Genomic DNA, 17,455 nt, shown 5'->3' with positions numbered 1-17,455 from the left:
AAAATTTTTTTTACAAATGTGTTTTATGTCACAAACACAACTCTTCCTAACATTTATTTGTGAACCGCTTTTTTGTGCATTTGTAAATCGCTGCACACATTTGTGAATCTCTTCTTGTGCATTTGTAAGTCCCCTCACGCATCTGTGGATTTTGAAACACTTCTAGCGTCGACGTGCAGACAAATCCACAAATAAGTGGACTCCACCCACCGTTAACTCAAGCCAATCAGATAACGGCTACACTGAGATGACCAATCGTAGCACGTTCTCGCTACAACCAATCACGTTTGGTTTTACCCTGAAATAACTTTGCTTGTTCATCTGCATTGGCTCAAATAGAAAGTGTAAGGCTTAGGCCCATAAAATTGCTGCAATAAAAGATGTTTAAAATTTGGATTTCAAGTCAAGACACATTTTTATGAGCTTTTGAAAATGGCAGAAAAACAGCGCTTACATCTCTGTAATGGGAACAATCCATTATGGAAGCATCACCTTATTTAAGATAGAACACGCTGTTGCTGAGGCTCGATTGTGCTTTAAAAAACAAAATCATCCGTTTTGCCATTTCTTACATCTTGTCTACCCCGTGCGAGGCTGTCTACACTTGACAGAGCGAATGTGCAAATCATTCGCCTACTTCAGAAGTAGAACGGGCACCGTTTCCTGTCAGTGAATCATCGTGTCGGGCTGCGCGCGTCAAGTCACATTTATATAGCGATTTTTACAATACAAAGCAGCTTTACAGAAATAACAGGAAAATAATGCAAAAAAGTTTGTTTCCAAAAGAAAATAGCGTCACTATCCAGCTTAAGTAATTAGTGATGTTTCATTTTTGTTTTAAAAAAGTTATTAATTTAGCTCATTTATAGCCTATATATAGCCGCTCTGGAGTAAACCGTGATGTCATCATCCAGCTCATTTCAGTTATTGTATAATAGTGTCAATGCAGGCAGATCAATATTATTGTTGAATATTAAATTAAATGTTAAATTTAATTTCTTAGTTTAGACAGTGTCACGAATTATACATTTTCATAGCCAGCACTAGTCAATAAGGAAGATTATGCAGACACTTTATATCTGCAGGTAAGAAAACAGACGTCATGGGCAAAATGTGTTAACATTGCAAACATGTTAGTTTTACATTATTTGAAACTGCTATGGCAGCAGGGAAGATAATGGGGCTATTTGATTTTGATGTAACTCTGAGTTTATCCTGATGGAAATATAAAGAAGCCTTAAACTCCAACAATCTTTTGGAAACGGGGTGTTTTAACCACACAAACAGCTCAATTTGAATGAAGCGCCCATACAGCTCCTTTCAGGGGTGCAAATATCTGCAAAATGAATCAAATTCAGTTCCCGCCCCGAGTGTAAAGCCTAACGTGATTGGTTGTAGCTAGAACGTGCTACGATTGGTCAGCTCAATGTAGCTGTTATCTGATTGGCTTGAGTTAACGGTGGGTGGAGTCCACTTATTTGTGGATTTGTCTGCACGTCGACGCTAGAAGTGTTTCAAAATCCACAGATGCGTGAGGGGATTTACAAATGCACAAGAAGAGATTCACAAATGCGTGCAGCGATTTACAAATGTACAGAAAGCGGTTCACAAATAAATGCCAGGCAGAGTTGTATTTGCGACATAAAACACATTTGTTTAATTTATTTATTTATTTGCAAATCTCATTTTATTTATTCGTGAGTTTTATACATTTTTGTGAAACTCTTACATTAATTTGTGGATCTTAATCTATTTATTTGTGAATTTGATCATTTTTGTGAATCTCTTTACATTTGTTTGTGAATCTCAATCTATTTATTTGGATGTCTGTGTGTGTGTGTGTGTGTGTGTGTGTGTATGTATATATACAGTCCTAACCCCATAGAAAATCACTTTGATAAAGATACCTATATAACAACAAGCAGTTACGTGACATAAAACCAAACGACTCGAACCTGAAGACTCGAGAGATGAACTAATCAATTCTTTATCCGGTACCAATTGAATAGCTCAGCTTATGTGGCTGTCTTGAACGAACGACTCAAACCCGAAGTCGATAGACTCGAAACGTGAACTATATATAGGCCTAATCAATTCTGTATCCGATACTACAGACTGCACATACTTTAAATAAAAACAAGGACTGTCAAGAGATTCAAATAATCGTATTAATTTCTGATTCATTTAACATTTTAATAGTAGTTACTGTATTAACGCATACAGTTCCTTTTTAAGATAAAACTAAATATGTGTTAATACAGAAATTAATGAATTATGTTAAAATAATATATAATTTAAAAAAATGAAATATAATAAATTGAATACACTTTATGGATTTAATCTCACTGGGTGAATTTGCATTGGCTGATGCGTATTTGTTTCGCTCCTTATGTGTGAATAAAAGACATGATTTGCAGATGATTCATTTCACTTTTGGTGTTAAAGAGCCATAATACATCATTTCTTTAATAATTTCGTTTTTCCAAGCTAAAATGCAACTGAACTTGTTAGTTTAACACAAAGGATATGTAAATTGTGTGACATTATTTACATATATATATTTTATTATAAAAAATCTTTCTTTTCTTTTGCTTCTTCTTTTTTGGAAGCTGCATTCATAGTTCACTTGGCTCAAAAATCTTTGGTGGTTTGCTTCAGAGTGCCTGTGGTTGATGGGTTAGTAAGTACTCCCCACTGGTTGATGGCTGCACACTACTGGGGAGTCAAATATAAAGTACGTATGTGCTTATGTGAGGTGTATGAGCATTTAATAGCAGATTTAATTATTGAGTTATTGATGTCAAATTATCAAATTCATTTTTAGACGAATTTAATTTCTTCTGCTGTCCGTGGCTGTTTATTTGTTGCATAAGATATTGGTTTAGTATCCATTTAGAAACTGATGTACCTTGAGACAAGGTTAATTGAGAATTGTGGTATTGATCCAACCCTGAAACTAATAGATCAAAGGTTTGCACTTTAAAGCATTTGTACATTTCCATTGTAGAGCACAGTGGACGCACTCTTAGAAACCTTGGCTGCAGGAGCCGCTGTGTTTCTTTTGCCTCTCTGCTGTGACAGCTGATCCATGCAGTACTACATGTATCTTTCTCCATCTTAGGCTGATTTAAGAGCCATGTGTGTATGATGCTCCTGCTTTTTCACTCCACTTTCACTCAAGCATTGATTCCCAGAGGAGTCAAATTTATCCCTAAGCCTTAAGCAGAGTAAACTCGATGGACCTATTAGCATTGGCTCTAGATTTTTCCCTCTTAATAAGCTGGGGATAAAATAAGTGCTGGTGACAGCCGTTATTCCTGACCTGCAGACATCAGCAAATTTTCCATTCTCGCTCTTCTCAATGTAACCCTCCAAGATGTTTCTACCGACTTGGACATTCAAAATTTCTCTGCAGAAAGGTAAACTTCCGGATGGAGTGACCTGTCTGACAAAAAGAAGAAGCTGTGGAACTGTGGAACATATTTTTACTGTTTTATTCTGCTTTCTAAAACTATTTTAATTAATTTTTGTAATTTCTTTTGGTTTTAGTAAAGTGACAATATGAAAGCCAGTTATCGTAATAATATAATTCCAGGATTCATTCACAATACCTTTCTACCACATAACCACAATAATGTTTTTGTTTGTTTTGTTTATCTAATTGTGCAGTCAGTGTACTGTAAAACAGCTATTTTAGACATAACATAGAGTTTCTTTTCATTTCATGAGCTTAAAGCATTTGTTGTCTGCAAATAATATATTTATTCTTTTTTACTTTGATTCTGCAAGTGTTTTTTAGTTAGGCAAGAAACAGACAGTCCTTGATGCAAAACAGTTTTTTCTTTCGCGTTTTCATATTTTTTCATTGCTTGTCAGCTTTCAGCAGATAGAGAGGTGAGCTCTCCTAATGACTTTGCTTTGTGTCTGTCTCCATTGAGCCTCTGATGGAGAACATTCCTCTTTTTTTTTACTAATTTTCCACTGGCAATGGTTTATAAATGCATTCACAATATTCTCTAGCATCACTTCAGTGCGCCAGACATTTGACCTGCCGGTCTAAACAGCAGACTATAGCCCAGTTTCACAGACAGGACTTAGACTAAGCCAGGATTAAGCCTTAGTTCAATTAGGGCATTTAAGTAGCTTTTATAAACATGGCTTAGAAAAAAAGAATTACTGGTGTAAAAACATTACTTCTTTAAGACAGACCTACCTTATAAAACAAATCCCTGTGGTTTACTTCAAATGATTTATCTGACACATCCTAAATCGAGAATGTTTGTGATAATGTATCCGGCTTCATGGCAGAGGGAATGTGGAATCTGCCACTTTTGTATCTGCAATTTATAGCCAACACAATCCATGGAAATCTTCACATCTGTCTAAATTTTTTTCTTCAATACTAAAAGTTTTTTTATGAATTTTCTATTAGGACAAAACAAATAATTGTTCAGTCTTGGTTTTGGCCTTGAAATGTGGCTGTGAATTTACAGTAATAAGCCAATGTCTATTTTCAGGTAAAGCCTTTGCACCCGAGTTCTACTATGACACCTACAGCGCTCTGTGGCAGAACAAACCTCGTGTCTACGGCTTCAAACTTCAGTGGACGCAAATGAATCCCAATGCAGTCGACCGTATCATGGCTTATCGACTTGGTATCAAGCAGGTAAGTGTGTCTGAACACTTACTTAAAGATTATTTTATCAGTGGTATGTTTTGGAATTCATACCAGATGTATGACAGATATGTGGAAAATGTGTAAGGGTTTATACATGTCCACAATGAATCAAGAAGAAAAATAATGTGCCAAGTTCTTAGAAATGTACTCTATGTTAATTTCATTTGGTATGCCATTAAAAAAAAAAAAAAAAAAAAGACTCATTAAAATTGATTTATTATTAAAAGTAAAAAGTAATTCTTGTATATTCATTAAATTATATATTTATAATGTATTTTTGTTACATCTTTAATATCTGAGTGTAGACATTTTAATTATTATTTGCAAAAATATATATTTTTAATGGTACAAAGTTTATATATATATATATATATATATATATATATATATATACAGTATATATATATATAAAAACATTTTCAAGTTTTGTGGTCAAATTATCTGATAATTTAAGCGAATTAAGCTAATTTAAGATCTGCAGGGGTCCTCTTTATGATATAATTTCCTTTTTTTCTGCATATTGGTCACACCACAGGAATTTTATTTTGCAGAATTTTTTCAATACTAATAAGTAGTGAAACTGCTTTAATTACGTTAAAAGTTAAATGAGTAAATGATTAAAGTAATTTGTAAATAAATTAAAATCATGCTCATTTTATCGGACTCATTATATGTATTAATTGCTTTTTTAAGGTCTTTAGTTGTATTTCTTGAATACATTATTAGATAGGACAAAAAAAGACCATCATGTCATTTCAAGATATTTTTTAAATAAAAGTTTATGTTCTGTTTCCCAGAATGCTTAGTTCTATTTTTAAAAGCCAGTCAATGCAAATTAAATGCAACTTCTCGTCTGTGAAAAAGACTGTGAGAGAAAGGCTGTGCTCATGGCAATATATAATTGTTTATAGACTCTATTGTCTTTATGTAGCATCCATGCTAATGGTGCATTTGGCCTGTGTGCAGAATGGTGTGCACGATTGCTTATGAAGGCAGAGCTAAAGTAATACTGAATTAGACCAAGTTTAGTTGTCAACATCCTACACATATAGGATAAATCAAGGAACATTATTAAGATTCACGGGAGACGTTTATGGTTACTGTTGACGTAGTTCACTTCAGTGAAACAGATGCGTTCTGTTTATTGAGTAGGGCTAATATTTGTCTAAGAGCTTTAGCGCTGTACTGTTCTGCCTCTGCGCGTGTGGTCACGCAGAGCAGTGCGGTTGTCAATTACGAGTCATCATCACACTGTTCTGTCACCCTCTCCTTCACACTTCCTCTGCTCAGCTGGAATGGCAGCGTCCACGGCCATTTATAATGACATCATGTGGGGTGATTTATTCCTTGTCAGATTCGCCTTTGCTAGTGGCTGCCTACTGGTGCTCAAAGTCAATGCAAAGTACACGTAACGCGTCTTGCCATGGCATATTGTTGTTGTTTTCGCCCGTATCCTTTCCTTCCGTTTCATTTTGTTTCTCTCTCCCTCTCATTCTCTCGGGCTTTTTGCAGTTTCCATCAAGGTCTCTGCATTGCTTGTGTTTTGGGATTGCATTATTAGTAATGTTTACTAGTCTTAGCACTCTACTTTTATGCTCAAGGGATTGTTGAGCTTGAGATGAATTTTGTGTTTGCTTATGAGCAATATTGGTTTCCATGCAGTTGATGGAAGAGATGAGATGCTATTTTTAATAACATCATGGGTTAAAGGGATAGTGAACCAAAAATGAATGTTTGGTAATCATTTACTCGTTTCCCAGTATACCTTTGTTTGTTTGTTTGGTTGAACTATACTCTCTAAAATTGTATTTATTTAAATGTAGAACAATTTCAAAAGTTTGGGATTAGTACGATTTTTAAAAAAATTTGTAAGAAGTCTCTTATGCTCACCAAGACTGCATTTATTTGATCACAAATACAGTAAATACAGTAATATTGTGAAATATTTTATATATTTTTAAATAACTGTTTTCTATTTTTAATATATTCCTGTGATGGCAAAGCTGAATTTTCAGCATCGTTCAGAAGTGTTTCTTTTGTGTGCTGCTTAATACTTTTGTATTTTGTACTTTTGATAAATAGAAAGAAAATTGAGAAATAGAAATAAATCTTTTTAATTTGATAAATGTTAAAGAGATGTAAGTGAACTTTTTTGTCACTTTTGATTAATTTAATGCATCCTTGCTAAATATTACTTTGTCAAAAAAAAAATCTTACTGACCTCTAACTTTTGAATGGTATTGTGTTCCTGTAACTGGTCACTATTTCTTAAAATTGTATTAAATCATTTTTGTCTTCACTTGCTATAAGGGTCCTACAGTGTGACAAATTACTTTTTAAAAGTATAAATCTCTCAATTTATATGAGGTCATAATGGCTACATGTATAATTATAAAATAATCTGCAAAATGGTGTTTAAAGTGGTTGTAAAAGCAGCATGCCACCCCATCTGCATGTGTCCTCTGGAGTGTAATGATCTAGTGGATGGACTGAAGAATCAGAAAAGAATCAAATCCATGCCTCCCATAATGGCCCATGTAATGTAGCTGTTAGTATTAGATTTTCTAATAAATAATTTAAAGCATGTCACAAAAACCTTTTCAAAAGATGCACATCACAGGCTTGAAAAGGAAAGACTCTATCCATTTGAATTCAGATTAGATTTATTTCCCAGCATCTGTCGCATTTCATATTTACTTCTATCAGCAGAAAGCATTTATTTCATTAACTCTAAAAGAGAAATAACAGCATGCATGTCATTTCCACTATAGAGAGGACACCTTGTACTATCTTTGATGACTTCCCAACTGAAAGCGCACCTGGCACTGCAAAGAGAAAAAGAGTGACTCTGAAAACAAGAGAAGGGGCAGAAAACTAATTAACAGCTGTGTCCGGTGGGATGAAGCTGCTGTAATAAGATAAGCTTTACAGGAGAAATCAAGGATGGGACCCCAGCGAACAGAGGTTAGCTGTGTGAAGTGATTGCGGGGGCATCCGTTCAGTACTTTAGTGTGTGTGTCTGTGTGCACGTGTGGGTGTGGAGCTGTGTTTTGTGCCTGCAGCGGGTGATGATTGACTCATCTGTTCTGATCATGATGGAGGAGTCTGGCCTCTCCGTTAATTTCCTATATTCTCCCTCTACACGGCCTCTGCTCATACTTTTTTGTTCACCAACTGTTGTTCTGCAGTTTATTTGTTCTGTTTAACATGCCGCTTTTCCCCTACGTGCTCATCCATCATGTTGTCTCGCCTGGTCACCTGTCGACGCGAGTGCTTCGAAACGCTCTGTGGGCTCTGAGCCCGCTTTGGCTAGTGACATTTCCAGGACGCAACGGGCATGGGAAGTCTTAGCCTGACAATCCTAAACGAGAGGGTTTGGAGTGCGCGCTAGCTAACTGAGACACTGCCAGCCAAGCATATTAGGCACCGCTTCAGTGCCTAACCCTGGGACTGGCAATTTCACTGCAGGGGGCTGGCGTGTTTATAGATCCCTTAGGAATGAGATTGCTTACCGTTGTTTTTTATAGCCTTCATGTACTATATTAACACTCTTTGAGGCTGTGAACATGCACAGAGCAATAAATACAATGATTTTGAATAACTCTTTTTTTATGTAATTTCTAGTAAAAAATGTTGAATATGTAACCTCCAACAAGGTTTCTTAATTTTATTTATTTTTTTAACACAACGCCTGGTCTATAACAGGCTTTCAGACTGATTGCTTATTTCCTTTCATTCTGTTTAAAATCATAGTGGAGAAACATGTATACCCAATGAAAGAGATTCAATAAGAATCAAATCAGTGATTCTGTTACCCTTCAAGCCCTGAAGGTATTTTTTAAAGTAGTTTTTTCTGAGTGGCATACATAAAAGTAAAGACTCATAACTCCAAAACTATTGCAAGGAGTCAAAAGGTAGGTATAAACTATTGCACGGGAGTCAAAAGGTTGGTATAGTTTGATTAAAAAAAACTTTTAGAGAACATTTTTAGAAAAAAAATTCATTACGTTTATTACAAAAATGTATTACATTTGAACATTCTCGTGCTGAGAAACTGCTGATAAAATAAAATAAAAAGTGTGCTTAAGGGGAGACACGGCAGGCAAAAACATCGTGTGTTTTGTTTTTTCACTGGTCAATTTTGAGATTTTGGGCTATTTGTCTTCAATAACATGTCCTCTTTCAGACTTCCAAATATGGTAATTTACTTTTTTATCATACAATGGGGCATTTAACTCTAAAAGCGAAATCTCATTGGCTGATGTCCATTTTAAAGGTCATTTTCTCAAAATAGTTTTTTTCTCATACTCTGAGCCAGAAATCTGCACTCCAGCAGCACTTACCAAACTTTCCAGTTGTATTCCTACCCTTACGAAAAAGAAGTATACTTCAAGTTAATTTTATGAAGTATACTTAAGTAATGTTCAAGTATATTTTTAAGTATACTTTACGTATACTAATATCAATGTGTACTTGTGCACTGTAAGTGTACTATTTCAATACTGCTTGGGACTAAATTGGCCCACTTTTAGTATATAAAAGTATACGTTTAAGTGCACTATAAGAGTAGTAAACTACTTAGTTAACTATTTTAATACAAGTAGCCTAGTTAAATGTTTTAGTTTATGAAAGTACACACTGAAGTGTACTCTCAGTAAACTACTAGGTTAGTAGTTTTACTGCAAGTATACTTGTAAGTTTTCTTTAAGTGAACATAATATTATACTTATAGTTTCTATTTATATTTATATTTTTGCACTTGCAGTATACTATGTTCAAATGTAAATATAATTTTTTTATACTTGAAAATACCTTTAACTGAACTTCAGGTAAACTGCAGTCAGCAAGTTTGGCAGATTGAGGGGACTTAGCCACAATTTTGAATGTTTACAACTCTCATGCCCCTCCTCCACTACCACCCTCCCATCACCTTCCCATCGAGTTCGTGCTCGTCAGTCTGTGTGCACCAGATTTTCTGTGAACGCACCCGTCTCTTCAGCATCGAAGCATCATTTTCTTTTCCTTGGTTGTTTTGGACCTCCTAGCTCTGGTTGTTAACCGAGGAATTGGAAGCTTGTTAGTAGATTTCCTCTCTGCCATCACACTTCGTACAATCCAACACACCTGTGAACTTCAGGCGTGTACATGTGATATTGTAACGTGTGCGAGAGGGGAGAGGGGGATCTGTGGCGTGTGCACGAACTGTGATTAACACAGTCAGATCTCACACAGCCCTGCGCTGATTGGACCAGAAGAACCGGGAGCGGTGGATTTTTGCAAAACAAATAACAGGCTCCAGGTGGAGGTAGAAGCGCTGTTTTTTTTCTAAAACCGGCTGATTTATGTTGTTCTGTCGGAGCATATAGTGTCGGTTTCAGTGAATATGATTTTAAAAAATCTTGCCGACGGCAGCTTTAATTTTAAAAACTTTTTATTAGCTTCATGAATGCTTTTTTAATCAACACTTGAATGTCGGTAAGTTTCATAAATAAAGGCAACATTTTAAACAAAGTTGAGAAAATCACATCAGAAACATAAGAATTTGTTACATAATTAGAAACAAACCTGTTTTATATCAATATTCTAATTAATATATTCAAACAATGTAAGTTTCATAAGACTGTATATGAAAAACTCTGAAGAATTTTTTTTTATATTTAATAGGCTACTTGATCAAAAGAATTAACACAACTACAAGCCAACTAGTATACTTTGAATACTTAATTATACTTTTAAGTATATCTCGATCAGAAGATTGAGTTCAAGTATAGGCCAAATATCCTTGGACTTTTCTCTCAGTATAAGTCAAGTACACTTAAGTGTAATTTTAAGTATATTTCTGAGAAGTAAATAAAGTATATTTTTGAGAAGTATATAAAATGTAGACTGAAAGTATACTTTCTTATTTTTAGTTTTAAAGAAGTATACTAATATAACACTTGAATAAACTTCTTTTTCGTAACGGTATCTATATTCTTCAGGTTTTTACAGAGGGGTTTGTTCATATATCTTTCAGATTCTGATTTATACATCGTTTTATACCTTAAAACAGGGCGAAAATGTATTTATTTTATGGCTGTTGACCGTTTTTTCTGATTAATGGAGTGATAAAAAAGAGATATCCAAAATCCCCTCTGTAAAAACCTTTGACTCTAATATGTCAACAAAATGAAACAATATTTAATCTGGCTTTATCCAATGTTCAGATTTCTCTTCTGGAAATATATGCAAATTAGCACATATTTAATGAGAAACTACCTAATTTGCATATTTAAAATAAATATTCAAACAAATTCTAATACAAAAGATATGTCTTAATTTCAGTAATCAACTGGGAAAGTTTCATGCTGATATCTATTCGTTTTTAGTTTTTTTTGTGTGTCTTTTCTATTCACCTTGGGTGTCTCCCCTTAAGGGAAATTTTACATATCTTTCTAATTTGCCATGCAATAACTCAGGAAGGAAATAAGGTACAGTAGGAGGACAATTCTATTTTGGTGAAGTTCCCCTTACATGTGAGCTGTTTGTTGTGGTGATAGCATAAAGTAATCAAAAGTTACAGAATTTGGAACCATAGTATTTTTCTTTAGTCAAGCATCCAAAACCTCTTCAAACAAGTGTTTTCGGTTTGTCGTTTATTGTTATAACTCCTTGAGGAATTTCTTTATATCTAAGACACATGAGATTATAGATCTAGATCTAAGAGATTACGGTGAGTTTTGACTCTGTTTAATCGTGAGAATCTGCTGTAAATAATGATGGGCCATTTTGCACAGTCTATGCATGTTTCATGAAGTTACGAGCGAAAATGGCACGTGAAATCTACACTGTAAAAAATGTGCTGTAGTTATGCAGCTGTTTGCCAGTAACTTACTGTAGATTTAAATTTATGTTATTTACTGGCAACAGTTTGTTCAAAGTTAAATGAACATTAAACATGAACAAGTCTTTGTCTTTACAGAATAAAATTATAAAATAACAATCTAATGCAAAGCATTCTGGGAACCAGAAATCTTCATCAACCTTTTTCTGTTTTTTTTCCTTTAGATTTTGGTTCCCAGAATGCTTTGCATGAGGCTGTTATTTTAGTTTTATTCTGTAAAGATAAAGACTTGTTAATGTTTAATGTTCATTTAATTTTGAACAAATTGTTGCCAGTAAATAACATCAATTTAAATCTACAGTAAGTTACTGGCAAGTAGCTGCCAGTAATACTGTAATTTCTACAGATTTTTCTAACAGTGTACCTTTGTTTTTGTACTTAACTACATGTTTGTCTGTGAGGTTTTATGTGTGTTAAAACTACATGAGGAATATCTTTAGATCTAAGTGACGGACAACCCTGCATATCCTGTATAGAAACTCTATTGTTCTAATATGCGGCAAGCTTCCCATCTTAAACATGGTCTTCAAGGATTATTAAAGTCACTAGAGCACTGGTCTCACAGCAGCAATAAAGGGCAGCATGCAGCCATAGTTATGAACAGCCCTAATGTTCTATGACCTCATTTTTCACTATACAGCCTACGTACTTCAAGTTTAACGAGCCCTCTTAACATTTTTTCTGTGCTTATGGCACTTAACACTCTGTTGTAAAAGTCATCCTAACTTAGATGACATATAGGTTCCATCTCTGTAGTTCTGCAAGTTGCCTCAGCTTTATGTTTAGAGGAAGTTATATAGCACTTTGTAGAAAAGTTGTATAACGATTCATCTTTAATTAAAGGGATTTCAGAGTTTACTTTAATGGGAATTAAGTGTCTTTAATGATATTGTTTTTAGCACTATCTTTTGCTCCCAGGCTTGAGGAGAAATGGAAGCCTATTTTACTGCTGCAGTCCAACATTTAGTTCTCCAGGCGTGGTAAAGGCATTTGCACATAAAGCTTCCAAATCCACATTATAGAAATATAATTCCTTCGAATTCCAAAGACATAAACCAAATTTGGCTCCTAAAAGTGTGAGGTATACAAGATGCATGGTGTGGAAAATACTCATATTGTTTCTCATTTCCAAAGCCTCTGTTATTGTTTATTTGTTCCTGCAGCCCTGAAATCCAGTTCTACCAGAAAGACTCGGGAGATATATTAGATATAATAATGTAACAAAGCATTAATTTATTGACAGCCCAGCAAGCAATTATTTATAAAGTTATTTGGCATTGGCCCTGTCCGTAGTGCATAATCCAAGGGTAGCGGATCTGTATTTCCTGCCTGAAGACGAAGGCAGGGGCGCAGCCGACCCCCCAGGAGGTATGGACAGGACCATCCTGGTGGTGGTGGGGTGGGTGGAGGTAATTGTTGCGTCAGCATCTGCGAACTCAAACATGTGTAAGTGCCGATCTTTTATACAGCAAGTATTAGGACATGATTGGATAGATTTGAAGGTAATAAGTGACGTAGTAATTAAGTCTTCCTGGCAGAACTTATGCTTAAGCTTTCATATCAAGAAATATTCCATTTCATATTCAAGGTTTCACAGAGTTTCCTCTTTTGAAACTATAACTGTTTGCTTATCACAAGGAAATAAATATCATAATTATCAAATCGATGCTAAATGAAGCCATGAAGAACCTTTGGGATAGGAATTGACCCTCGGCCTTCCGTTTTGCCCCCAAGAACTTCTTGTAGAGTGTTTGAATTGATTGCATTCATTCTGTAAGTGTGTCATCATATTTCTGCAATGTTTCAACAGCATTGTAAAAATCTCTCTATTGATCATACTTTTCATGTAGTGCTGAGATGAAGCCTTTTACCTCGGGCTGCTTATGGGATTTTGTTCCACGTTACTTGCTCACTCTAACTTTAAAATGGTGAATATGCCTGTGCTACTTTAAGTTTAGTCTTAGTTTTTAAGTAAACTAAGTGCAAAATACAAATTTAAAGGTCAAGTCTGCTGGGTACTCCTATTCCCATTTTAATGTGCAGAGACAACCAACTACTTAAAGCAGGGTTTCCCAAACTGGAATTTGTGAGGGAACTACAGGGAGTTGTGAGTTGATGAAAAAGTAAAGATGTCTAATCTTTTGCTAAATGATTGCAAAGATAACTTAAAAATCTCAGGGGTTACTTCAAGTAAATATTTTAGGTGAAAGTGCTTTGTCTGACAACAAAGTTTGGGAATCCCTGTCTTACAGGATAACTTCACAACAAGTGTAAACACTCTGTGATGCTTTAAAATATATATATTTAGTGGGGTATTGACTGCTTTATGTGCATACTTTTATAAAATCATCCGGTGAACTATTGCCTGATGCATTTTGCTGACAAAACTGAAAAGCATTTTATCTGGAATCTCTGGAATTATCTGGAATCTCAGAGTCAGGGCCACCCTCCGCCTTTCATCCCTTCTGCACACTCACATAGTGCTTTCTCAGTAGTGAACTCAGCAGGGCGCACTTATCAGATCTCTTCCCCCTCATAACTTCCTCTTTTCCCCTCTGGTTTGAAATCCCATACTGTTCACCCTCGTAATTCCCCCTCTGATTACTTAACGTTTGTCTCATTTGTTCTCATATAGATCAGTAGCATGCACTTGTCTTGATAAGGAGGCTTCAATTTCAGGAGGTCTCTTTTCTTGATTTAATTTTTTTTAATTGTATTATTATTATTATTTTATTTTATTTTTCATGTGCTATCCAGTGTTTACATGCTTTCCTGGTTAAAGGTTAATGGAACACTTTTTACAGTAAGTTGCGCTACCAACAAGCAATAAATACTATACAATTTTTGTATATATGTTTATGAACACGCTATTTTTTAGAATTTACATACAATACTTTTTAAAAGTTTAAGTTATGAACATGTTTTGGGATTATTACGTTTTTTTTCAGCAAGGATGCATTAAATTGATCAAAAGTGACAGTAAAGCATCACAGGAATAAATTACATTTTAAAATCTGTTATTTTAGTCATTAGTTGGTTTAAATTGTAATTATTTCACATTATTACTGTTTTTACTGTATTTTCATAATAAAATATATGCAGCCTTGGTGAGCATTAAATACTTTTTTTTTTTTAAATATGGTTACACTTTATTTTGATATCCCATTTTAGACATTCTTCTAATTTGCAACTACATATCAACTAACTCTCATTAATTTGCAGCTACTAACTTTCATTAGGTTAGGTTTATCATTGTATTCAAATAACCCTAACCTTAAACAGTTTAGGGTTATTTGAATGACAAAGTTTTTGTCATTTTGTCATTTGAATTTCAAAGTTTTGAATGACAGAGTTACTTATAGTCAGTAGAATGTATGTTGGTGGACCATCAAAATAAAGTGTTAGCAGATATTAAGCAGACAGGTTGACATGCAGATGCAAAGTTACATAGAATGTCTAAAGTGGACTATCCAAATAAAGTGTAACCAAAACATTTAAAAAATCTTTCTGACCTAAAACTTTTAACTAGTAGTGTCTTAAAACACTAGTGGTGTTTTAACTAGTAAACGTATTTTATGAACAGCCTCAGAACAGCCAAAGTCTTAGATTTGGATGACAAAAAGGGGTGACATACAAGTGACAAGTTGTTTACTTAGTGATTAGTTTGTCCATTTCCTCCAGTTTGGTTGATTTGGGGACATGATAGGTGGGAATTAACGCACTAACAGGGTAATCAACCAGTCGCAGATCTCAAGTGACTATCAAGTGTCTCACCATTCCCACCTCAAATTAATGCTTTGGTATCTCAATGTGATCTCAAGGAAGGCAAAAGGGATGTTGCAGCCTTTTGAAAACTTGCCCACGGGTGACACATTTAAACTGTGTTACTTCCGAAAAATGAGCGGTTTATACATTATTCAGTCACATATTTGGTAATATTTGTTATATTTTGGTTATATTCGTTATATTTGGCCTCCTTAGAGAGAACACCACTGATAAAGATACACAAACACACACATACAGTACACCCCTTGCATGCTAATACAATATCAAGGCTTCCACCCACAGTAAAGATTCAAGGACACTCTTCTGCACTCTTCATGCACACTGTTTCACACTGAGAAGCACACAATTGCTGATGTGTTTCTCTTTCAGTCTGTGACGTAAATGAATATAGGCCACCTTTTCAGTCTATGAATTGTTTGTGCAGAAGGACAGTGTGCTAGGATACAGTTCCACATTTACAGTACCACAAGAAGAATATATTAATCTCCACTGCAGCAGAGGATGTGTGTTGGTAGCAAACAGCACTCTGCAGTCAACAAACTGGCCTGTGGGCTAATTCAAAGACTTGCACGACATCGACACATGGCCGTTCTCTGGAAATATGCAATTTACTTCACACCAGATGAAGCATCTAAAGGTACAATGTCCTTGGGCCTACGTGTGGGCTAATGCTAGCATAAAACCTTATTTACAAGTGAAGCTCGTTGCCATTAGTGTGTATTATGACAAAATAAGTCTTGTGTGAAGTCTTATTACTGGGGGCACGCTGGAGTGGTTACACTAATGAAAGCGATTCATATTTTGCATGCACAGGTAAGCATGTATGTGCATATTGTTATTCCAGATTCTAATATCTCACACTTTTTTTGAGTTGGAGCTCAAGTAAATGTCCTTTTTTTTTTGTCTCTGCTGTTAAAAAAGAAGGAAACTGAAGCAAATATAAAAAGTTTTTTTTTTTTTTTTTTGATCATGGTTCTAAACTGCATTAGCAATGCAGCGGACACAAGCTGACATTAAATGCACATGGCATCAATGATGGGTCAGTTTGCATCGCTCGACCGCATTTCTAGACGGCTTAGTCTGTTTAGTGATCCTATGCTGCTCATAACTCACAATAAAGAGAGTAGACAATGCTTTAGCGTGCCATAGCATGCTTCCCAATGGATACATAGAATAAATGACATTTCTATGTTTAGCATTTGCCGTACACGTAACTTATGCATACTGTAGCTATAAGCAGAGGTTTTAGTGCTGCAGGGTGGAAGTACTTAAATATGCATTAAGGAGGTTTTGAGATGTTCATAGATCAGCACTGCTTCACCTTTGGAACATCCAGATGAACCTGCTGTGAAGAAAGTTTTGGTTTAATTCACAGAACCTTCTGTATTGAGATCAGCACATCTTCACCTTTGACCATGTTCATAATTAAGCTGGCTATCCAAATAATTTAATTTGATAAACTTAGTATATTAACACTTGCAAAGAGTTCTTTTATTAACTTTCCTTAGGTTGCCCCCAAGTATGCAGTGAAAAAAAGAAATCATCATAATTTGCTTTAATTGCCTTGTTTTGAATTGCAAATCAGCTCTTTTTTCTTAGATATCTTCGATCAAATACTAATGAGGTTCTTATTTACACAAAATATAATTTCCTTTCTCCCATGTGGAGTTGATGTATCTCAGTGCACAAAAGGTGTTTAGGTTAGAATTTGCATAAGGGCAGAATGTCTTGTTCTTTTCATATCAATTCACCCCATCCTCCCTTCATCCCCAACTCCTTCTCTGCTCGTCTTTATACAACAAGATTTGCTGAACGATGTCATGAATGAGAAGTGAGCCCAGTTGCCATAGCAACAAGCCATTTTACCTCCGACCGGCAACATATATTACAATGCAGAACAAAAAAGGTGGAACAAAATGAGGCAAAAGTACTTTCAGTGAGAGTAGGTGAATGGGGATGCTTTTACTCTGTGTTATACTTGAATCGCAAAGACAGTTGTTATTTAGCGAGCACACACCTTCTTGTGTAACCAGCAAGTTCCAGTACCAGAGAGATTATTTGACCTTTTTTCTTTTATTCATAAGAAAATTGAATGGTGAGTGCTGAAG

General features: G+C 35.1%; 1 protein-coding gene across 1 annotated transcript in view; it reads left to right on the top strand.

Moving 5' to 3' along the window:
- Nucleotides 1–17,455, top strand: part of mdga2a (MAM domain containing glycosylphosphatidylinositol anchor 2a) — a 156,614-nt gene that overhangs the window by 119,338 nt on the left and 19,821 nt on the right. Inside the window, exon 10 of the mRNA XM_082142515.1 lies at nucleotides 4,518–4,666. Coding sequence (XP_081998641.1) covers nucleotides 4,518–4,666 — 149 coding nt within the window. The remainder of the gene's footprint in view (nucleotides 1–4,517; nucleotides 4,667–17,455) is intronic.

Source organism: Leuciscus leuciscus (assembly GCF_965113295.1).
Source record: "Leuciscus leuciscus genome assembly, chromosome: 17".
Classification (NCBI taxonomy): Eukaryota; Metazoa; Chordata; class Actinopteri; order Cypriniformes; family Leuciscidae; genus Leuciscus; species Leuciscus leuciscus.
The sequence above is the reverse complement of the archived record's forward strand: the minus strand, read 5'-3'. Positions and strand labels throughout refer to the sequence as shown.